Source organism: Bicyclus anynana, chromosome 19 (assembly GCF_947172395.1).
Source record: "Bicyclus anynana chromosome 19, ilBicAnyn1.1, whole genome shotgun sequence".
NCBI lineage: Eukaryota > Metazoa > Arthropoda > Insecta > Lepidoptera > Nymphalidae > Bicyclus > Bicyclus anynana.
The window spans coordinates 6888336-6913118 of record NC_069101.1 but is presented as its reverse complement, the minus strand read 5'-3'; the positions used below and the strand labels follow the sequence as shown (position 1 = coordinate 6913118).

Sequence of the window (24783 nt, the reverse complement as noted above, 5' to 3'; positions counted from 1 at the left end):
TTTATGAAATTTTGTGTGCATATCAGGTAGATCTAAGTATTGGCCAACAAACATTTTTCATACCCCTAAGTGATAAGGGTGATCCAATGAACTAAAAAAAAAATATTTCTAGAAATAATGTAGCTATATAATTATGGCAAAACAACATTTGCCGGGTCAGCATAGTAATTTTACTTACAAGGAGGATATTTACATATCCTCCTTGTAAGTTAAATTGGAGTCTGTACAAAAAACTACAGTAAGTTTCATCAAAATCTGTTTAGTAATTTTTATGTGTTAAAAGTACAAGACTTCCAAGTGCTCACTAACTAATAAAGTAAAATAAAACAGTATAATGACTAGTATAAGGGACCCATAATTATTTATTAAACTCCTAACTTTTTACAAACATATCTAAGTAATAAAGATTATAATTGTCTACTTAATATGAAAAACTAATCAATTTTTATGGAAAAGCTAGCACCGCAAGAACAACCAAGGTCTGCATTTGGATTCTGTACCACTCTAAAAGCTGACCGGATCAATTCTGTGTGGTAATCTATTGTTGAGCCTTTAATGTATTCTAGAGAAGTCTCATCAACCACAACCCGTACGCCATCTTTCTCAAATATTCTGAAACAAATTTATATTGTTTAAAATTATCATATACCTACATATTTGTATAAGATGGATGAAGTCTAGGGAGATTTGATCAAATAGTTGTCTGTTTAACTCTCAGACCAATTATCTTAGGACCTGCCTCGCTAGACTTTGGACCCTCTGTCAAAAGTATATGATCACAATCTAATGTGTTTAAACATACTGTGTCTATAAAATTGTTGAATAATTTCATTGTGTTAAAATGACACATGTGTATCACAATTTAAATTTATAGCTGTGTATAGTGTACATACACAAAATACATTTATCGGTGTTTAATATTTCTGATGTGTGGGTTAACAAAAACCTCTCCAGCAACATATAGAGTACTTTTTATCTTGAAAAAATGAACGTTGAAAACGTGGTCCTAACACAACAGAATTGCACTTGTACAAAGTGAGATTTTCTTCAATTTACAAAGCTGACAATTTGTAAGTTCGCTCCTTCAGTAAGTATGGCAGGCAACAATGGAATGTGGACCAATGCTGGTTTGTAAAGTGGGCTTAAACTTTTAAGAGTGTCATGGAAGGATTACCATGAAGCTATGTCTGGTGAACAAAGTAAGTAAGAAAAAATATTAATATATGCACATGGAAAACTAAATGTCTGAAATCTTTGTTACCTACTACCTGTCAAAGTCTTCCATGGACCAATTCCATAATTCCCTACTGTGTTGTAACTTGTAGTAGTTGCATTAGCTGAAAACTTTCATTATAAAATGGTGAAACCATTATAGGCTCGAACCAACAATCAAATCGATCATATATGGATTAAATGGTTTGTAAACAAAAACTTGCATACTTATCATCGTCCGCCAATTTGTCATCCAAATCAAACTTGTACTGGAATCCTGAACAGCCTCCACTCTCCACACATAGTCTTAAAAAAACATTACCGTCACACAGCTGTTTTAACTTTTGTACACAAGTATCGCTCAATACAACTGCGTCGCTAAACGAAGTGTCCGGCCTCTGGGAAGATAGATATTTACAATAATTGTACGAAACTCTAAGCGGCCTCCAGGTTCTGAGAAACATTTTGAAATGCTTTCCTTTTTTTACACATTAATTAATATTTTTGCATTTTTTTAAATTTTTAAACCACCGAAGAAAAAATAAAAGTTAAATCGGTCTTCCATAGACAATTAAACTTTATTTCATATTTGCCAACATGACATTAACATTTGACAGCTAAATACAAATGTCAAGTCAAATAGTCAGTGTTGCTAAGTTAATGAAAAGCGAAAATGGGCGAAGCGAACAGACATTAGAGGGAGAGCTAAAAAAGCTTCATTTCAGTCGTGTGGTCTGAAGCACATTTGTTTTTTGTGCATTTGATTATTCCGAAGTAAACGAATTAACAATCTATATTAGATATATTATATAGATTGTTCTTCTTCTTCTTCTTCTTCGTCTTAGCGTGGTCTTACTACGTGGGGTCCGCTTTCCGGCTTAATCTCGCCTACTTTGCCCGATCTTGGGCGTCCGACTTCTCAAGTTTATTGGCTCTCTAGTCCACGTTTACGATGTCGAGCCAGCGCTTTTTGGTTCGACCCGGTTTAGCTCCAGGGACTCCGATGTTGTCGTGCAACGCGGATATGCTCGTTACGTTGTCGTGTTGCACATCTATCGTAGCATTTTCGTCTCAGTGACTCAGAATCCCTGCACATGCCTCGTCAAGGCTGGCCAAGTCTCACTACCGTACAGCAGTACAGGTCGCATTACACTTTTGTAGATAAGTCCCTTGAGCTTTAGCGGTATTCTACGATCGCATAAAACACAAGTTTGGTCCCGCCATTTTGACCAAGCAGCACTTATACGGGTCTTGAAATCGTGGTCAATAACACCAGACTCATGCATGACCAACCCAAGGTATTTAAAGGATATTGAGCGATGCGCTCTTTCCTGGTCGATCAATATACTACCCGGGTCCGTAACGGAGCAAGCGAGGTACTCTGTCTTCACCACATTGAGCTTTTGACCGCCGTCTTTCAACGTTCCTTTCCAATGTCTCTTTGTCCCTATATACTAGTGCAATATCGTCCGCATACATTAGAAGCCACAGTGGTGGGTCCTGAATGTCCTCGGTAAACAATATCTAGCAAAATATTAAATAAAAAGGGGCTCAGAGCGGAACTTTTTTCATAATTTAGTAAACAATAAAAAATTTCTTTGCAACTTTGCAAACGGATCATCATTTAAAAAAATATTACCTACAAATTGAATCCAGTATTCACATATAAACAATTATATAAGTAAAACTAAATGATTGTATAAAACAAGCCTATTTTATTTATGATTAGTGTCCATTTATTCACGTAAATCGTTAAAATTAGATTCCTAGGATCAAACATACTATATTTATGACCAGTTTTGTATATTTCATTTACGATACCAGTTAAGGGTTTAATGAAATGAACATGGTGGGTGATGTTATTGAGCTTAATCTAGGGTTGGTTAAGAAACTACATCAAAAACTAAATCCAAATAAGCCGTAAGTATTTTTATATTGATTTTTTTTTATTTATATAAAATTCTAATTAATGATAAAATTATTAGTGATCAATATTTATACCTACTTAGTTTTCCCCAAAATATTGTATATTAAATGACTATGTCAACACCGATTTAAGACATTAAACTCTAGTAACTTTATGCTTTCTTGATTCGTATTTTAGCTCGGAGGAATTAAATTTACATGCCTTCAGTTTTTTTAATGCAATTTACAGTTTTTTTTTTATTAATCGACTTGAAAAAGGAGGAGGTTCGAGAGTTGATCGGTATTTTTTTTCATTTTTTTTTTACGAATGTACATCGATTACTCGAAGGTTGGTTTGGTTGGAAAGGCCTGAACCGATTTGAAAAATCTGTGTGTGGTCCCATAGTCATCATGTCAGGATCTTATGACGAAATCCTGGAGAAAACGAGAGAAACCTTGAAAAAATATATGGGTGAATAATGTGTTCGTAAATTTTTTATTAAGTATTTTAAAGCATTACAATTTTATGAAGGTTCGGAATCGATTTGATGATGGAGCCAAAATACAGACGAGGGAACTCCTTAACGATTTACAACAGTTACCTTGTCCTTGGGCTTGATTCATTTGTATTAATGAGAACTTTCCACGTTTAATAGATGGGTTGTGACTGACATTATGGGTGGGTTCATAAAGACCAAGAACAAGGGAACTTTATTATCAGTTTTGACTATAAGTAAATTATAATAGTATACCAATTATAATTAATAACCAGATTATAACCAATAACCAGATTATAATATCACGAGTGTGTAGAAGCTGGTGTTACTGACAAGTTTCAAGTGGAGGTGGGCTTGCACCAATGACAGGCTTTTGTTTCTCCTAGTAATGGATGCTCTGACATCTATACTAATATTATAAAGCTGAAGAGTTTGTTTGTTTGTTTGATTGAACGCGCTAAACTTAGGAACTACTGGTCCGATTAAAAAAAATCTGTCAGTGTTAGATATATATATTATCCCCATATTCCTACGGGAACGGGAACCACGCGAGTGAAACCGCGCGGCGTCAGCTAGTCAGACATACAGGAAGAAGCACCTGACGGCCTCAGTGGCGCTGAATTTACCTACAGCAAATTTTCTTTTTACTACTTTATAGACGTTATTTATATTACCTACTTACACTTTTAACTTGTGAATTAACAACGTAATTTGTATGTCATTTTCGTGATCGAGGTAAGTTTTTTAAGTTGGTCGACTGTAATTGGCAATCGCTTAGCCGTGATAGTTTGCCTTCTAATTTCATTTTCCCTATATCCTACTTCTGTGTTTTTTTTACATTACCCATAGATTAAACATATATAGCGAATGGAACATGACGGTGTCGTAGCCGCTCCAAATACAAAATTCAAAAACGAATACATTCTCGAGTCAGTACGACACGAAGCGGTCGCATTAGCAATCTGCAATGTTATTTGAATTTAATTATTAATATCAAGAAAAGTGGCGTCTTATGTTTTCAAATATTTTAAAAACTGTTTATAAAAATTTTAATAAAAAAAATTCAACCGACTTCCAACTCAAAAATTAACCTAAACTAAAAAGCAAGAAATAACTTCTTACCTATATGCTACCTTCTGATCAGTTTGAAGGCGGTGCCAATCCAGTGTCATGAAGGAAGCACAGAAACGTAATTTAAACGGCTTGAATTAAAACATCACTGGCTTGGCATCGCCTTCAAACTGATCAGAAGGTAGCATATAGGTAAGAAGTTATTTCTTGCTTTTTAGTTTAGGTTAATTTTTGAGTTGGAAGTCGGTTGAATTTTTTTTATTAAAATTTTTATTACATCGACTGTTCGAGTACCTGGTATTACAACGCATGACGTCATATTATACGTCAAGCACTGCCGTTACTTTTTAAATCCCATCAGGATATACCTGTTAATATCTCGAGACTACATGGAAGTATGGTCACCGTACACTAGTGTCGCATCGATTGCATCATCGACTGAAACAGTCGGTATTCTGAAAACTATTCGGAAACGATCCATCGCTCTCGGAATCAGTTGCCCGTGCATTTCGCACCGTCTGCAGAAACCTTTCAATTTTAACAATTATTATTATTATTGTCTTAAGTATTTTAACTAACTAAACAAAATCTTGACAAATTATATATGAACCATCCCCATTCCATCGGTTGTTTCAAGTTTATTGCGATCAGACAGACAGACATGGTGGTGGACTTCCCTATGATAATATAACAAAATCATGCATGGTGTCGTCATCATCATCATATTAGCCGATGGACGTCTACTGCAGTACGTAGGCCTTTTGTAGGGACCTCCAAACATCACTATCCTGAGCCGCCTGCATCCAGCGAATCCCTGTGATTCGCTTACTGTCGTCAGTCTATTTGCTGGAGGGTCAACTAACACTGCGCTTTCTAGTACACGGTCGCCATTCCAGCACCTTGGGACCCCAACGTCCTACTGGCTCTACGAACGTCGTATTGGCTCTACGAACTATGTGCCCCGCCCACTGCCACTTCAGCTTTGAGACTCGTTGATAATGTGACCCGCTATATTAAATATTAAAAGTAAACTATTACTATTTTTTTTTATTTTTTATTTTTTATTTATTTATTTTTTATTTTATTTTTGTGATTTTGGTTCTTCTGCGGATCTCCTCATTTCTGAATAGATCATGCAGAGAAACCCCTAAGCATAGCTCGCTCCATCTCCGGCTGAGTGACTTTGAGCCTTTTTGTGATGGCCACAGTTAGCGACCAGGTCTCGGATCCATAAGTCGTCACTGGTATGACTTTGGTTCTTCTGCATCATATTTTTCTATTATATCTATATCTTCAAAGAGATATCTATACAACAAGGTTTCAAGGCTATGCAAGGTTTATTTCAGGTTTCTAAAAAAAAATTCGTTTGTCTGTTAAGTCGGTTTACTGACTATAGTTAAATATGACAACGTCATAAGAATTAAATAAATATAAAAATTTTAATAAAAAAAATTCAACCGACTTCCAACTTTATTGCTTTTTAGTTAAAGTTATTTTTTGAGTTGGAAGTCGGTTGAATTTTTTTTATTAAAATTTTTATTTTTTTATTTTTAGTGTTAGCATACCTACTGCGTGTGTACAGTCACAACCTATCTAAGTGGAAAGTTCTTATCAATACAAAATTATCAAGTCCAAACACAAAGTAGCTACTGTGAGCCGTCGAGGAGCTCTCTTCACTGTGCTTCGTCTTCATCACCAGACCCTTAATACAGTCACAACCCTTCTAGGTGGAAAGTTCTCATCAATACAAATTTATCAAGTCCAAACACAAGGTAGCTACTGTGAACCGTCGAGGAGTTCTCTTCACTGTCCGTCTTCTTCATCACCAGACCCTTAATACAGTCACAACCCATATAGGTGGAAAGTACTCATCAATACAAATTAATGAAGCCCAAACAAAAGGTGACTGCTGTAAATCCTTGACGAGTTCCATCGTCTGTGTTTCGGCTCCATCATCAGACCAACTCCAAACCTTCATAAAGTTGTAGTGGCTTAAAATACCTTATGGAAACACTAACAAACGCACTAGCCGTCCCTACGATTTTCGAAAGTTCCCCTCGATTTCTCCAGGATGCCATCATCAGATCCTGACATGAAAAAAATGGGACCACCCTGGAAGTAAACCCTTCAAAACAAAAAAAGAATTTTTAAAATCGGTCCATAATTGACGAAATTATCGCTGGACATACATAAAAAAAAAAAAAAAACATACATACAGCCGAACGTAGAACCTCCTCCTTTTTGGAAGTCGGTTAAAAATAGAAGAAATTAAGATGGAGTATTTTTTTATTGGTAAGTAATTATTGATTATTATATTAATTTATGTAATTGTTAGTGTTATACTTATTGTGAAATACAAATTATGAAAAAAAGTTTGTATAGGCATAGGCGGATGGGCGTATGTCTAGGTCTTCTTGACGTTTGTTTTATTGTGGGTTTCACCGAATTCACCAAGCTGCTTGTAAAGACTCATTCTGGATCATCTTTATTCTGTGGATATAAAGAACTATCGAAACAAATTTTACTGGGATAAACGCATTGCACGTTCATACAATTTTAGTTAAAAGGACGGAATACATACACCATACACACACACAAATACAGTAGGTATAATAGGTACCTTTAACTGTTTGACCACGAATAGTTTTTTGTAACGTGCACTAATTAATCAATAATATAAAGATGAAGCGTATGGAACACGACGGTGTCGTAGCCGCTCCAAATACGAAATTCAAAAAGTACCTAATACATTCTCGAGTCAGTACGACACGAACCGTCGCATCATTAATTTCCAATAATATTCAATAAAAATGGCGTCTTATATTTTCAAATGTTTTAAAAACTGTTCATAAAAAACTTTTTTTCATCGGCTTGACCACGCTGTTTGTATTGTGTTGCTATTCTGGATCATCTTTATTCTGTGGGTACCTATAAATAATTGTCGAAAACTCGAAACCAGTCGAAACAAGTTTTACTGGGACACCTACACGCAATGCACGTTCATACAATTTTCGTTAAAAGCACGGAATACATACAAATACAGTAGGTAATTAATTATCTACCTTTAACTTTTTTATAATATCGAATAGAATGATTTATTATGAAAATAGAAAACAAACATGATTTAATAATTAGGCAAATTTAATAATTCAAGAAATTCATAGTAAGGTAATTTACATTACAATGATATAATGTATGAATCAACTGTCTAGATTCACTGAAGTTAATTTCTTGGGTTAGGTACCTACCTACCTATTTCCCTTTTGAGTTAATCTTAGTGTTACACATTTGTTTCATGCTGAATTATATTTTTTAGTGTTGACCTAGCCCATTTCAAGAATTATGACCTCAGGTGCTCGTATAATGCAATTCTATAGTAGTTACAATTAAACTAAATAGAAATCTTAAGAAGTTCAAATTTACCAGCGAGGCGGGAGTATTTTCAGCGTACTAACACCAGCACCTTGCGTCGCGAGTTAAAATGAGACAGCAATATACTAAACAGAACGGGCCGGAGATATTTGGGGAGAGCTGGCCCGCGGATCGCTAGTACCACCCGCTCTCCATACTTTTTTTTCTTATTTTACTTGTGTAATTAAAGGAAATAATATAAATATGTGGTTTAGTAATATAAAGACATGGCTGGTTTTACTATCAGTTTATAATTGTACGACCTGAAATTTAAATAATAAGCAGTATTTACAGCCTGTGTTCATCAATAAAATTAAACTGTTAACTGAGAAATTATAAATACTAATACATAATAAAAAACATAAACATTACTATGTAATAAATACAAGAATTAAAGTGTTTAAACACGATATTTAGGGAGATTACATTTGTACTGTGCGGACACCCTACTCCACTTTGCGCGGCAGCGGTCAGAAGGCGGAGCTTATCGGCAAACTCGCGTCGAGGCTGGCTTCACTGTCAATTCGAGAGCTGCGAAGAGTACGCTCGCGTCTGTTACGTAGTTGTGTTTATAGTGAAGTGTATATTGTGAAGAATTTCGAATGTCGTGAGGTGAAAAGATAGTGTTGTTTTTATCAAGTGCAACTTGTGTTATCAATACGATGTCTTTAGTGTTTTAGAAAGTGATTTAATCAAAATGTGTAAAGCACCGTGGTGTGCAAAATTGATTTTTGCCACGTAGTGACGCGAACGGGTAATGATTCCTAATGTGGAGGTCGAAGCAAGATGGTTAGAGAGACTCGGCACCTGTGTGTTGGAAACTTACCCGATAACATACGAGAAGATCGAATAAGGGAGCATTTTAAACGGTAGGTAACCCTATATTTATTTTTTGTAATAAATAACCATTAAATAACATTAGTATATCGCTTTTAGAATTAATATTATAATGTATTTATTTACTACAGTATTATACATTTATTTATATGCATTTCCAAGTATTGCTAATAAAGTTCATTGACCATACATGCTATGAGGCGACAATAGGTATGGGTAGGTACTATTATGTAGTAAGTAAGCTTTTTAGTAACACTTTTTGTCTTAAATATTCACATACCTAACAATATTTATGTGTAATGATCGGTGTTTGTAAATGGTTGGTACACATATTATTCCACTGCAAGCTATTTAACAATTTAAATGACTACGACATCGCTAACGTAACACTTTGTAAAACATTTCAGTAAAGGCGTGGTAGTGTCATTCCTCTTTGATATTGTCACTAAATCAATAAACCATAAATTATCATTAAATTAATATATTTATTTCTTAAAACAGTCTTAACAGAAAGTTTTTTAGCTACTTTTCCAGGGATATTGCCATACATTGTGCATATTGCGGATATAACGTTATGTAATTAAAATGTCTTTAATTTAAAAAGGCGGGATATCAGGGCGTGGGCTGGTATTAAGTGCACCAGTATGGAGGTATAACGTTATTCATTCACTACAGAACAAATTAGGTTCAATTTTCTTTTTCTGTTGTCCATCATGTTAACCTTGTACTTTTTAGTCATTAAATATGACTTTGAAAATATTGAAAAAATTTACTGAGCTGAGTTCCATTTGATGATTCCGTACGATGAACATTAGCTGGTTCAGACGTTTACAGCCCTCAAAAGTAATCTTACCACCGATACAAGTTCAAATAGGTTGACAAGATATCATATTATATGTAACAGAAACACGATTTTTTAATATACAATTTTCCATTTTTCATAAAATTTCCACTGAGGGCATATAGACTGAGGGGATATGAAAATCACATGAGCTTATAAACTTTGAATCTGAAATGTATAAAAATAATTGAAGGTAGCCCAGATATCATATAAAATAATGTTTTTGAACATTTTGAAAAAATATGGATTTTGGATATTTTTCATTCATTCAAGGGTTTGCGTTTTTTTAACTTTGTATTCCGTATTGAACTTACGGTTTTTTATAAGAACCATTCCCTTGGCCGCCTTTCATTTATAAGGCCTTAAAACTGAACTAACTCTACTCATTAGTTTGCTTCAAAAATAAGGAATAAAATTAATAAGTACTATGAGCCCAAATTGGGTTCACAGACTCGTGAAGAGAAACATGTGTGAGCCCGCCTTGGGCTCAAAGAACTGTGAATGCGTTAAGATCTTTATTCTGTCTGTGTACAACTGAAAAAGTTACTTTGTATGCAAAAAATGCCCTTTAATTTCACACAGGCAGGAAGACACGTCGTGATTGTATAATTGTAAATAATATATAAGTTTATATCAATATAAAATTATTCATAAAACCGACAATTACAGGAAAGTGAAAATAATTATAAAACCGTGAGGATAACACTAAGAAGTTTTGTTCGAATCTTGAATGTTTCTCGGTGTTTTAGACCTGTCATGGTAACGTATCGCCTCTACCGGTTATTTATGCAAACACTCAGACAAGGTAATTCGTTTGATAGTCAAATTAAGTCATTTTATTACCAGCGTGAAGTCATTTATAATTTTTTGGGTTGGAATCTATAAGCACTGCGTGTGAAACATTTATTTGGTCGCAACGTAGGTGTTGGACTAAACGTGTCACTGAAACTGATTTGCCCAGTTCCTAGTAAGGCTCCTATCCCACTGGCGCTATGCGAGCGTCAGTGTTTCTATGAATGCGCACGTCTAGTGGAAAGCGGTCACGCTGCGTTTTGGTTTTACAGGCAACAAGTACTATCACGGGATCTATTTACCGTAATCTATGTATAATAAAATCTTGTAAAATTTTCATTTAAGAAGGTATAGACCCCGGCAAGTCAGTTGAATCAAAATGTCGGCCATCTTCGCAGGTACAGGTATGAACCAACGCGTGCTCCATGGTTGTACATTAAACATTTCTAATAACAATGTATAAAAGTAATGGCGTCAACGTGTTGGTTGCTATGGTTACTCGCCGTACGTCTTTCATATCCGAAAATGTGCTACTGCATATAGGTTGTGTACATTTACTTAAATTATAATTATTCAAACAAAACGGATAAGTAACATCCTAATGCATATTTTTTTTTACCTCAAACGTTAAAAGAAAGCCTTTCACACTGAAACTTTGAGATTAAGGTCAGAAAATGTTGTATGTAATTTTGAATCACTTCAAAAAATTCGATGTAGTCTGCAATATTCTCAAATATTTATGATATTCCATTTTCTTTAATTATACACAAGTACAATGCGAAATATTCAGTTGCTATAAGTATAATATTAAATAAATATAGGAATTTCCCAAAATTAATGATGTGAATTTTTTTACGTAATTTTCGTCGAAGTAGAAAAAAATGTCAACATGTAGTGTTTCCTTTTGTAGTTAAATCATTTTGTCTGTGATTGTACGTATTCTGTTGATGTTGTGTTCAGCGGATGCACAACGTTAACGTCGCAAAAACGTTGAAGAAACGCCAACGCCCGCATGACGTCGGTGGAATAGGGGCCTTAGAGTAGCTTCCATATCCTTTTGTGAAACTATTATGGCAAAGCAGATGACCGCTGAGCAGGATCTAGAAATTCGGCATCCACTGTCATGTAATGTTTACATGACATTAAGAGCGCGCAGCACGTCGGTACGATATGGATAAAATTCGAAGCGCAAGTGAGACGCCGAATTAAGACTTTCACGTGAGTGAAAAGCACGGAGCGATTGACGCGCGACGCAAATTTTATGACGTGAGCGCCAAAACCATTTTTACCTAATTGCAAGTAAATTAAACAACATAACGAAAAACAAAATGGCCATGTTCAAGATATATACCTAATTTTCTACACAAAACAAAAATTTAAGAAAATTAGTTTGCTTTTCCTGAGATTGAAAGCAAAATGTGAGCATAACATGTATTTTTAAAAAAAATAAACTATCGAAAAGTTTTACAAATTGTGTATTTTGTATAGTCATAACTAACACTTTGAATATCATTTACCCAAATATCAGGCTCCTAACTTTTCCAGAATCTGAGATCCAGAACCATTTGTTACCACCAAATTACATATTGCACACTCTTAAGTACCTGTTTTGTGGCGCCTTTTCATCATATACGAAAATAAGTTTTAGGGCATAACACAGACCTAGCCAGAAGTTCCTACGATATAAGAATCGACACCAAATTCAAATGTGAACCAGTTCCTTTCTAAACTTGACTACTGCTTTTATAGCTGGCATTTAAATTCATGTAATTCAAACATTTCCAGAAATAAGCATGTTAATAGGACAGGACGAGAATTAAGGTGATAGTTAATGGCAAAATGTTCAAGCCCTAAATATAGTTAAAAAATATTTTACCTCAGTTTTCTGTCAAGTCAACTGATTGGAGTCACTATATGTTAAAATTTCCATTTTATCAGATACTGACTCTAGTCTTGGGCTACCGTTAAGAGTTATAACTATGTTTATAGAATGTGGAGTCAGTATCTTGCTAGAAAATAAACTGCTCGTTCAGTTATTTAATGTAACCAAACTTAACTAACACTACTCGTAAGTATGTTTCAAAAATTTGAAAGAAAATTCATAAGTACTATGAGCTCAAATTGGGCTCACAGACTTGTGAGAAACTGGTGTGAACCCACGTTGGGCTGTGAACGTGTTAAGATATTTTTTGCATACTGCCACTACTGAAAATAGTAGTTTGTATTTTTATTGAGATTTATAGCAAAATTTCTCGTTTATTTATTTATAATGTAATAGTAGGGGAGCCCGGAATGCTAAATTTGCAGTTAATAAGGCATCATAGGGACCGGTTACATTTGGTAGATAAAATGAATGAATGGTTATTTACTTTTTTCGCTTATAGCGGTGAAAAAAAACTACACACTTTAAAAGCAATTTTTTATTAAGGCTTACTGAAATTGTCAGAAAATTTTAGCGATTAATTAAGAACCTTCAAAATAAGTAAAAAATTAATCGCGCTCGTAACTCGAGAACTAAAATATAAAGGTTTTATTTTGTAACTTTGGGACCCTCCCAAGTCCCATTACATTACGCTCAAATCGTTAGATTTTCGAAATACACACCTTTTAGTAATTAACTAACCTACTATATAATTCTTTTTCTGACGTGCTGGTTGAGTATTTCTGAAGTTGGTTTTGTTTTTGCTTGCCCATCACGTACCCACCAATATTAAAGACTTGGTGGAGGTACCCAACAACGTGCAAGGTATAGTCCCTTATGTTTATCTGCCGCGCACGAGTAACTGCAAAACTTCCCTCTCCGGCTCCCCTACTATATGTATACCTATATACCAAATAGAGGGAAAACCGCTTCTTGCGAGAGCAGTTTACCACCCCACTTCTAAACTCCTGTGTTTAACTAATTGTATGAGTTTCGCTGTTCCATTCATGGCATATTTCTTTTGAGAAAACAGTATGATTGTGTGATTTCTTCGCATCGCAATCACCCAAGCAACATTTAACCCGAGACACAAATGCGTATACATAATATATACCGACCGTCCATGTTCTTGCCCGTAGTATGTCATGTCTAGAAGTCTCGTCTTCAACATCGCTTGACTATCCTGTCTTTTCATATCCTATTGCGAATATTTATCTCGGGGTTTCACCGGCGTAGTTCCCATTCTAGTGGGAATAAAATATTGCCTTAATGCCTCCCTGATAAATGTAGCTTTCTATTAATGAAAGATTTTTTCAAATCGCTCCAGTAGTTTTTAAATTAATTTCCCCTTTGTAATGTTTGTGTACTTATATTGATAGGTATCGCATACGAGTTCTTGCCTCTCTCATTCGAGAAATTCTCGTAGCCCTCGGTCATTTGAAATTTAAAATTCATCGAGTCGAATTTTCTCTCGTCAACTTTCAGGTGTATCATTGGTAGTCTAAATTCAAAACGGTGACCAAAATACTGTAATTTTTAAATAAATTTAAATACGAGTTGTTTTTGTTTAGTAGGTAACACTAAAGGACTATTTTGTACAATACAAGTTCTTTCCTATTGCAGAAAATAAAGTTGAAGCAATAATTTGACTAGCTTTGTTCATATTCTTGCTTTACTGGACAAGATTTCCATTCTGTAATTCTTTCAATCGTATTTTGAATCTATTATAAAATATTTATGTGCGGAATAAGTGCTTTTATTCTGTGATAATAATAATGTCTCTTAATTAAATTTTACTCCAGTTTCACTTTTTAAAATACATACTCGTAAACGTATTTGTTAGTCTAATAACATCTTCCGTAAATACGAACGAATATTGTATAGGCGGATGCAATATTTATGACATCGTGCGATAAGCTGCACAGAACAAGATTTTAGGTATCACCGTTACGTAGGGGCGCGGCGACAGATCATCACCCCGCGCGCTTACTTACTTGCTTTAAATATGACCTGCTCGTTAGGGTAGGAACACTTGCAGCTTACTTCGAAGACGTTATAAAGATTGCATCCGACTATATACGTACATATAATCTCAAGTAGCAAGCAACGTTGAAACTGTAAAAGCGTTGCTCCGCTAGTATTTTGCAATGTCGCGCTCCAAAAGCTACGAGTACATGGTGCGAAGGCGGGAGACCGCAGCGGTGCCGGGTCATCAACCTCCTGAGTAAAAATATATCGAGACAGAAATGTCATTATATCGTTATTTATATCCATTAACTACATTGAATTGTTAGTTGTTTCATTTCTGTATAAACATTATGTTGTTGTTATAGTTGCCAGTATTTCTTTCTGCATGCCAAACCGGATGTCGCTTTTAGCTTAGAGTTTCGGCTACATTTTCGTATCCATACCAAGTTCGATGTTTTGTCTTACGTTTTATATTTTTCAAATTAAAATTTTGTTTAATGGTTGTGTTTTTAATAATCGTTGTGTGTACGATGTTATACACGTCCAAGTCACACGTCCTGCGTTTGTCCTTGGGGGGGGGACCGTGAAGTCTCAATGTGTTGGAATGGCGACCCTGCACCGGAAAAATCCCAGGCGTTAGTTGAACATCCGCTAAGTGGACCACGGATATCAAGCGCCTTGCCTTCAGAGATAAGGAAAATTTCTTCTCCAATACCAGCACCTTGGGATCATAACGTCCATCGGTTCTTTGAACGATATTATGCCCTACCTATTACCAAATCAGCTTTGCCGACCCGTTGAGCTAGGTATATTGGTAAATTTAATTCTTCTGTGGATCTCCTCGTTTATGATTCGTTCACGTTGAGATTCTCTGAGCATAACGCGTTACGCTATGTGATTTTGAGCCTTATAAGACCAGTCAGCGACCAAGTCTTGAATCCGTTAGTCATCACTGACAACACGTACTGTTCGCAGACATTCGTCTTCAAGAGCTGAAGGCTTTTGGAAAAGATGTCGCGGAGTTTCCTAAACGCTGCCCAGCCGCGTTAGATTCGGTGGGTCGAAATAGGATCTAACCTAACTGGAGACCATGTGTCAGGACATGTTGAGAAACTCTGCTGAGTTCATTGAACGTGATACTAAGGTCATCCTGTCTGTCGTGACGACTTCATCTTCGGCAAATCGCAGTTGAGTGATCTGCTTGCCATTGAAATTGATGCCAAGTCCAGAAGCTTAAAGATGTTTTCCAATGCGGCGTCAAACAGTTTCAGGGAGATCATATCTCTCTGACGTAGTCTGTTTCTCATGGACATTGCAGTCCATGTGATCATATCATCAGACTTATATGTCTGTACATATAGTGGCGATTTCGTAAAAACTCTTTATAACTTTGATGTACTGTACCTACATGTAGTTATTTCGGCATCTGCAAAGACCTCAGCATAGCCCTGGTTTTCTCCGAATCGAAAGCTTTCTTTCTAATAGTCCACAAACGCTAACCAAAGTGGCTGGCTAAACTCTTCAGTCTTCTCTATAACCTGGCGAAGCGAAATCGTCTTAAAAGTTGAATTTGTCAATTATTCGTTAGAACTTCTATCGAGAACAATATTTTGTAGACAAACTCAACAGCGGTATGGGTTTGTAATTCTTTAGCAAAGTATTGTCACCTTATTTGAAGAACAAAACCACCACATTCTATTGCTACGCCTAAGGCATTTTGGCTACGTTAATGTCGGAATTGGGCACTCGAGTATCGGTTTTCCACCCGCTCTTAGGAGTTCCGCTGTGATTTCGTTGTCACCGGGTGCCTTGTCGTTCTTTGTTTGGTCTTGCACATAAATAGATTGCCCCACTCTCAACCGCTCCTCTCGCCCAGTTATGCATTTAAATCCCTCATCACGATATTGTAATAGGAATGCGAGATACGTTTGACTTTTGAGATATCCTCATACTCTAACTGTACCAATACCTCTTACTTCTTGGTAGTGTCGAGGTCGACACGTATATCTGTATAATTTTCGAATGTCGTTTGGTAATTCAAAATAAAAGGTACAAGCCCTGTTCGACACACTCGATACGTACAACGTTGTTCACGAGGGACTATTAAACCCAACACCGCCCACCCGGTTGTAAAACAAGTTGCCGGGTTCTAAGGTTCTCGAGTTTTTGTCTATTCGTAATCGGTAATCGAGTCTTTGGACTTCAGACAAACCTATAACACACAACTTGCAAACTATTTCCAGCTGGATCTTCTTTCCGTCAGTCTTCAGAGTGCGTGCGTAATGCGTTATACGTCGACAGGTCTAGTCGTCAGGATCGGCAGCGCAATATTCCCCTAAAATTCAGACAAATCTATAACACACAACTTGCAAACTATTTCCAGCTCGATCTTCATTCCGTCAGTCTTCAGAGTGCGTGCGTAATGCGTTATACGTTGCCAGGTCTAGTCGTCAGGATCGGCAGCGCAATATTCCCCTGGAATTCAGACAAATCTATAACATACAACTTGCAAACTATTTCCAGCTCGATCTTCTTTACGTCAGTCTTCAGAGTGCGTGCGTAATGCGTTATACGTTGCCAGGTCTAGTCGTCAGGATCGGCAGCGCAATATTCCCCTGGAATTCAGACAAATCTATAACACACAACTTGCAACTATTTCCAGCTCGATCTTCTTTCCATCAGTCTTCAGAATGCGTGCGTAATGCGTTATACGTTACCAGGTCTAGTCGTCAGGATCGGCAGCGCAATATTCCCGTGGAATTCAGACAAATCTATAACACACAACTTGCAAACTATTTTCAGTTCGATCTTCTTTCCGTCAGTCGTCAGAGTGCGTGCGTAGTGCGTTATAGGTTGCCAGTTCTAGTCGTCAGGATCGGCAGCGCAATATTCCCGGAGTTTTTTGACACCCCTTGCCCTGCCGTTAACATAATCGGAAAAAGCGGGGCTACCGGAGACTAAGGGCTGTTGTTTGTTTGCATCCATAAATAGGTTTTCCCCGATAATAACCATGCTGGGCATGCGGGTTAGTCATCGTAGGGGTAGATTTTTCAGCGCCGGTCCTGTGCTGCTTGTAAATAAAGCTTATTTAGAATGGTCCGGTCAGCAATTAAGGAGGATGACTGTTACTAGCCTCCATCTTCCACACATCTATACTAATATTATAAAGCATAAGACTTTGTTTGTTTGCTTGCTTGAACGCGCTAATCTCAGGGACTACTGGTTCGAATTGAAAAATTCTTACAGTGTTAGATAGCCCATTTATAGAGGAAGGCGAGGATGCTGGGGAGTATTTCCCATAACTCTGGGTTTATATTCTTTACCGAAAAATAATAAAATATGTTCAAGGAATAAGTGTTCTAAAATTAATATTTTCGGGGTAAATAATAGACTACAAGCTCTTGAACAAAAATTACCTGTGAAATGAACCAACGTGAATAACGCTTAAGAGGCTGTTACTATATCAGAAAATAACTCTGAGCACTATGCCGTCATTTCTGAGCGGTACAGTTGTGAGTACGATGAGGCGCTCAAAAGAGGAAATTTATACACAACCCAATGTTAGTTGTGGTCAACAACGTGGTGGACGTTATTTAAACAAATAATACCTAAATATCGTCTACAATGTCGAGTTGTGTGTTCAGGGAGTGTAAAAACTATATACATATACGTAAATATATAATGGAATTAAAGACAAAATTGTGTATGTGCGCGCGCTCAGTGTTGTAGCCTATTATTCGGATCACTTTTTGCGGTGATTTTGTAAGGACGTAACCGATCTATAGTATGATATTATCATTGGCAGTACCACTAAACTAAAACCCTACTGTGTGTACTGTTTACCAACAAACAAATTATAAATCGCTAGTCATTTGTTGGTAACTGCATATCGGGTTATGGCTTTAATTTATAGGTCTAGTATTCCAAATCAATACAAGATTATGTAGAAAAAGAAAAATTTTAGAGATCTTTAGTGAACAATTTTTGTTTTTACTTATTTTATTATTAGCTGAATATTCCATTTCGAGTTATTACATGTCTTTCACTAACTAAAATCAAAGCTTTACATGTTTTCAATGACCATGCTACTCTTAATTGTTACAGAATAATTTAAAATTCATTTATTTTATGACTGTCTGTTAATCTTTCCAGTTTTGTGTTTTTCCGCACGTCGATGACACCAGAAAACAATAATATGTAATAAGAGTAATAAACCTACAGTGAAATCTGTAAAATCGTACTCAGCCAGGTATTTTGGACCAAAATAATTGAGCTAGATCATCATCTCCATTACCTTATTTATAAAAAAAAATATGCAATTGATTTGCGATACAGTGATTCTGTATAATAATTATTATACAGATTCACGACACAATCTGACTTAACAGGGAACTTGAAACTAATAATAAAAATATTATTTGAATTTTAAATAAAATATGAATTTGCCTTCTACTGATGCTTTTGAAGGCGGTGCTCACCTATATGTATTATGTTTTACAGTATTAGTAACTAAATGCGTTTCTATCCATACTATACTAATATTATGTCGGTCTGTCTGCCTGTGTTACGATTTCATATCTAAACCGCTGGACCCGCTGTTTTGATGATTTTTGGTATTGAAATTGCATCTTGGAGGGGAACATATGTACATAATTCATCCCGGAAAATCCATGAGTCTATGTTTGGAACATATATGTTGATATGTTTAAAACAAAATTTACGCGAAAAGGCGTCTACTAATCATTAGAAAAGGGTGATTCCACAGAAACAGGGCCATTATTCTTGAAATTTGAAAAGTAAATTTCATAATTGAAATTTTATTGTATGGAGTAGCGATAGTAAGTAATATCTTTCTACGTTGTCTAATTGAGATACATATTATCTATTGCTGGTACTACGCAGTAATTTGGGAAGCTAGATTTGCTTCACTGGATTGATTACCTCGTAAAACCTGAAATCGTTCAGACATTTTGATACGAAATCCTACAGTTAATTATCTAGAATTGACCCGAATATGTACATGACAAATACAGACTGATTTTAGAATAAGGAATATAGTAAAAAGTCTTAAAAGAACTTGGTTAATGGAGAAACAACTAACAAAATATTATTGTGAGGCACCTTATAAACACGTAAGTCAGTTGAATCGTATATAATATAACTAGCAAGCCGTATAACGCCTATCGACTCGCCGTACATGTTACAGGCTTGAGTTGAGTTGAGGCTACAGTTCTGTTCGCCTTGGGTAAATGTAATGTAGTGGCGCCCTGCGCGCAGCGGCAACGCGAACGGCGAGAAGAGCGGCAACGTCGCGTCGCATGTTTTGTACGTATCAGCCAATTCGGACGTATGTACCTACCTACTCGTGCCTCGTACCTACCAGATACTCGTCATTATGTTGATACGAACCACGAACATTGAACATTCAATGATTCAGTGTACACGTATAATTTTAGACTCAATACATAATGAGGGATATTTGTATTTTGTATTGAATATGCGTCTTATTTTATTAAAATAATATACGTACCTATGAAATTTATTCATAAGTTTTATTATCAGGTATAAGTATTACCTAGTAGGTACTCCTATCTACTCATTGGTGTTTGAAAGTTATAAGTTTGAATAGTAGTCGAATTTCATATACATGGTATCAACTCGTGTAGGGTAGGTACTGATCTAAGAATTACTAGCGGATTGAGAATATAAGTATAAACTTTCGTCCCCTTTTTAACCTCTTTGCCCTTATATTTTACGTTTAATTGTAGTAGTCAATGTAGTACCTACCGGGAAGTTAATTAAACATCAGACTTCAACAATTGCATCCCTGTACATCCCCATAGGGTTGAAATAATCAAAAGTTTTCTGCTCTTGGCATAGTAGGTATCTCTTTGACCGATAGTTTTGATTACCTATATTGACTAGACACCGTATTGGTGTTAGTGTGTGTCTGTCCAAAACACTGGATTCTATTATATCGTTCATAGACAATGAATATAGATCGAGAATTTCTTGAAAAAAAAAACCTTCTGTATTTTACATCCCGACCAGACTTGAACTCAGCATCTCGTGATCCGGAGCCACATTAACTTACAACTGGACTAACACCTTATACCTGTTAGTGTCTGTCTATCCAAAAGACTGGAGTCTATTGTTCAAGGGCAATGAATTTTGACCGAGAATTTCTTGGAAGCTTCTGTACATTACAGTCCGACCCACGACTCGAAATCACCACCTCATGATCTAGACCTACATAGCCTTTACATTTAAGATGATATAATAGGCTAGTTGACACTTTTTTAAAATGGTTTTTGTTAATTATCGTTGTACTAGATTGAAAAAAGGGAATATTATATTTTTTTGAGTCACGAATACAATTCAATTTTTTAATATTTTTTGACAATACAAGCCAAAACGCTATCGGCCATGATGGTCTATATTTTATCTGTTTCATGGCGTCACGCAAACACTAAACCTTTACTTGTGTTTGTCAAAAGTATTAATTAGTTTGACGTTAATTCCTTTAGCGTCATCAAGTAACATCGTGACGATACTATTAGAAAAGATGAATCTTGAAACAATAGGCTGCCTTCAAATATGCACAGATCGTATTCGACAGCCGGCTTTATAAAATTGCAAAGATGCCGCCCGCCTTTGAATGCTTTGTACGCGGTGAGGCGTCCGGCCTTCGATTACTTTGTAAGTTGTACGCCTCGAAGCCTCCATAACCGGCCCCAACAGGACTGGTTGGAGCGGTGTCCTAATATTATTAACTGCGCTCAAAAAGACTGCCTGTTTTCAATGAACAAACTTTATTTACCTCTAAAACTATTTTATTCACCGCGCTCAAATAGTATTATTGTATTTAGTTGCTTACACATACACATACACACACTGGAAAAAAAATATTTTTGACGTGACAACGTCTTATAATTCGATGGAGCCTGCACACTCTAAAAAAGATGACGTCATGCGTCGTTCCCTCGCTCTAGGGTTGCCAAATATTTTTACAAGAAATAAAATATATTCTGGTCTATGAAGATTATTTAACAGTATTTTAGAATAACGAACAGTATTTTATTTAATTATTATTTTAAATAGGTTTTTTTTCAAAAATGCAACCATTCCATCAATATTTTCTGACGTTGTCACGTTCAACTATCGTCAGAAAACCGTCTTTACAGACAACCGATTTTTTTATTTTACTAAGTTTTACAATTCTGCAAAATCCCTTTTCTGATCATCTTTTCGGCTTTTTTCGTTAATAATAAAGTGTCTCACAAACCAGAGGCGTAGTAGCTACCGCCGCATCAGCCAAATAACGTTAAAAAATTCTAAAATAGTAATCAAATATTTTAAAATACAAAATGAAATATTATATAATAAATGGAAATCTTATAATCCGTACATTCAATGTGACATTCTTTATTACGAGAAGTATAAACATACTCGTATACGCACAATTGGTTCAATATGGAGCGTTTTTGTACAACGCCGCAAAGACGTCCCTGTATCCGAAAGTAGTCATCGCAGATACTTCTACAAAATTGCTCTATTAGTAGCATACATTTCTCGACGGCCTCCGTGACGCGTAAGAATTACAAGACTGGATTCGATCCCTGGCTGGGCCTATTGAGTTTTTCGTAATTGGTGCAGGTCTGGCTGGTGGAAGGCTTCGGCCATGTCTAGTTGCTAGCCTACGTACCGCCAAGCGATTATGCGTTCCGGTAGGACGTCGTATAGGAACCAAAATGCGTGTGGATTATCATCCTACGCCTAACAAGTTAGCTCACTTCCTTCTTAAATTGCATCATCACTTACCATTAGGTGAGATTGCAGTCAAGAGCTAACTTGTCAGGAATCACTCTAATATTATAAAGGCGAAAGTTTGTGTGTAAGTATGTTTGTTCCTCTTTTACGCTGCGGCTACTGAAGCGATTTGGCTGAAATTTGAAATGGAAATAGATTTTACTCTGGATTAACACATCGGCTACTTTTCATCCCGGAAAAATCCATGGTTACCGCGGGATTTGTGAAAAACAGAAATCCACGCGGGCGAAGCCGCGGGCGTCCACTAGTAAAAAATAATTTAAATTTACTAATACCAAATACCAGAGATTTTGATTCAAAATCAAAACAGCTGTTAGTCTGGATATTAGAAAAATACGATGTTAAACCCTACTTAATTATTATTCTATAATAGAAAGATTAAAAAAAGTATAATATAGCTACATATTAGTATTATATAGGTAGTAACGTTATGCAACTTTCGCGTGGTGACTGAGGGCACGGGCCGCCACCCCGTGCAGTATGGCCGGCCCCACCCGCGGCCCTCGCTGTATCGACCTGCGCGAACAACCCGGGCTGCCGCAGGCTTGGCGACCCGACCGGAATCAACCCCTATCCCCTTGCCCCCGCACCCTGGACCCCTCGTATTACGTTTGCCTGTTTTATACAATCAACTCTTGGGCGCCGCATTCTATTTTGCTTTTGTATTTCGAAGAATTCGACGAAAATATGTATTACATAATACCTGCTTCGTCTTTAAAATATCCGCGCAATTTATCTAGCCCATCTGTTTATTAGATTAAAAATATTTTATATCAAAATTATTATGTTAAAAAATATGTTGCGAGTAGGTTTCCTCAAAATCTCCTAGCCAAATTATCATTAACGATGGTCACTTAATTAATAATGGTTAATAATAATTTTGACAAGATATTTTTAAACAACCTACTCGCAAATATTTTTTAACGTACGAAGTAAATTTGATATTAAAACACTTTTCATACATTAAATAGACGGCTGAAGCTCGTTTCTAATTCTTTTAAAATTCAATAACTTTGTGTTTACTTATGGACCTATATATGGACGCTATATTTTGAACTAAGTACTGAATTAGCTAATCTCACTCACCTTACTGTATAATTGTAAGCTTTTCATTTATCGACCGCATATTTTGCGCTATTTTCTTCAGCCAATCTCGAAGCTGCGTTGGAGGATTCGAAGGGCAACAGAACGGTTATATCTAGACTATTTTCCTGTCCTTGCCATGTTAGGTTGCTAAAGCGACTAGATCGAAAACATTCGCGTCTATAGCAAGCAAGGCACAATCACCACAACTACAGTTAGGTATACTTGACGTTCTAAACGTACAAACGATCAACGTCCTGTGCTCTTTTAGTTGAAGTAGCTGAACTCGATTGTATATTGAATAACATAAAATCAAGTATAGCTAAAGTGTCTTAAGAGCTGGGGTTATTTTTATATTTCACGTCAATCTACTTAAAATGTAAAAATCACAAAAAAGGTAACGGGAGGCACAGAATTATTTAGTTAAACCCGTAGATAACTATAAACTATGGAATAAGCAAGAATACAATAAGGAACTTAAGCTAACTTAGATAGAATTAAATATAACTTACTACATTTCAAAATCATGATCACTTGTGCCGTAAATATAACTTAGTACATTTCGAAATCTCACATGACTGCAGCGCTAACGGCTTGACGTTGATAAAAATGATCGTGTGTTGGTCGCGATCGGCAGGTATGTGAGATTACTTGATCGTCAGTGGCTGACATTAAGAAATTAAATATCACGTGTCTCAAACGGTGAAGGAAAAATATCGCGAGGAAACCTACATGCCTGAGAGTTTTCTCAATTCTCTGCGTGAGTGAAGTCTGCCGATCCGTATTGGGCCAGCCTGCTGGACTATTGGTCTAACCCCTCTCATTCTGAAGGGAGACTCGAGCTTAGCAGTGAGTCGAATACGTGGTTGATAATGATGATGATGATGATGTTAGTCTAATTATAAGTAACGTATTCCATGTTACACCAAACCTCCGATTACTAGCCTGATGCGCCCTTAGATGGTGTTTTTCTGTAATTATTGTGTTAAATACAATAAAATCAATTGAGTTACCGACATACGGTTACTTCCAGTAGTAACCGTATGTCGGTAGGTAGTAGTAAATAATTTTTAAATTTGTGAGAATAAACTGTACAGTGTACTTTGTAGGTAACTACGCCGATTAAATACAGTAAAAGGTATTAGTATAACCGATTTAAAAAGCGTTCTACCTACATATTATACAGACAAAACAAGTATGACCTGCTATTACATTGTGAAAGTTGGCCGAATAGGTGTGTTATTTTTGAGTTCATTGAACTGTAGATGTAATTGAATACCTAGCTAAAGCGGCATATACATATGGTTAATACCTACTACCTGTGTAGATAGAGACGAAAATCTAAATATTCCAGGGGGGGGTAATTTGAAAGGCATTCCGCTCAATTTACAACAACAATTACCAATGGAACAAGG

General features: G+C 36.2%; 2 protein-coding genes across 4 annotated transcripts in view; one reads left to right on the top strand and one right to left on the bottom strand.

Annotated features, from left to right (window-relative positions):
• Nucleotides 1-335: 335 nt before the first annotated feature.
• LOC112049062 (iron-sulfur cluster assembly 2 homolog, mitochondrial) lies at nucleotides 336-1798 on the bottom strand. Its single transcript, XM_024086820.2, has 2 exons — nucleotides 1441-1798; nucleotides 336-612 (listed from the first exon to the last, which is right to left on the bottom strand). The coding sequence occupies exons 1-2, from the start codon at nucleotides 1674-1676 to the stop codon at nucleotides 435-437; spliced, it is 414 nt and encodes a 137-aa protein (XP_023942588.1). The 5' UTR covers nucleotides 1677-1798; the 3' UTR covers nucleotides 336-434.
• Nucleotides 1799-8601: 6803 nt separating this feature from the next.
• LOC112049069 (protein split ends) overlaps nucleotides 8602-24783 on the top strand; it is a 90530-nt gene continuing 74348 nt past the window's right edge. For all 3 annotated transcript variants that reach the window (XM_052887475.1, XM_052887473.1, XM_052887472.1), the window contains exon 1: nucleotides 8602-8965. Coding sequence is in view for 2 of the 3 variants with exons in the window: in XM_052887473.1 (XP_052743433.1) it covers nucleotides 8883-8965 (83 nt within the window). In the remaining variant the exon portion in view is untranslated. The remainder of the gene's footprint in view (nucleotides 8966-24783) is intronic.

Excerpts from the sequence above, each read along its gene's own strand:
- LOC112049062 (XM_024086820.2), bottom strand. The coding sequence starts at position 1,676 with ATGTTTCTCAGAACCTGGAGGCCGCTTAGAGTTTCGTACAATTATTGT. Across the intron at positions 613-1,440 it reads AAATTGGCGGACGATGATAA|AATATTTGAGAAAGATGGCG; the intron begins GTATGCAAGTTT and ends AATTTGTTTCAG.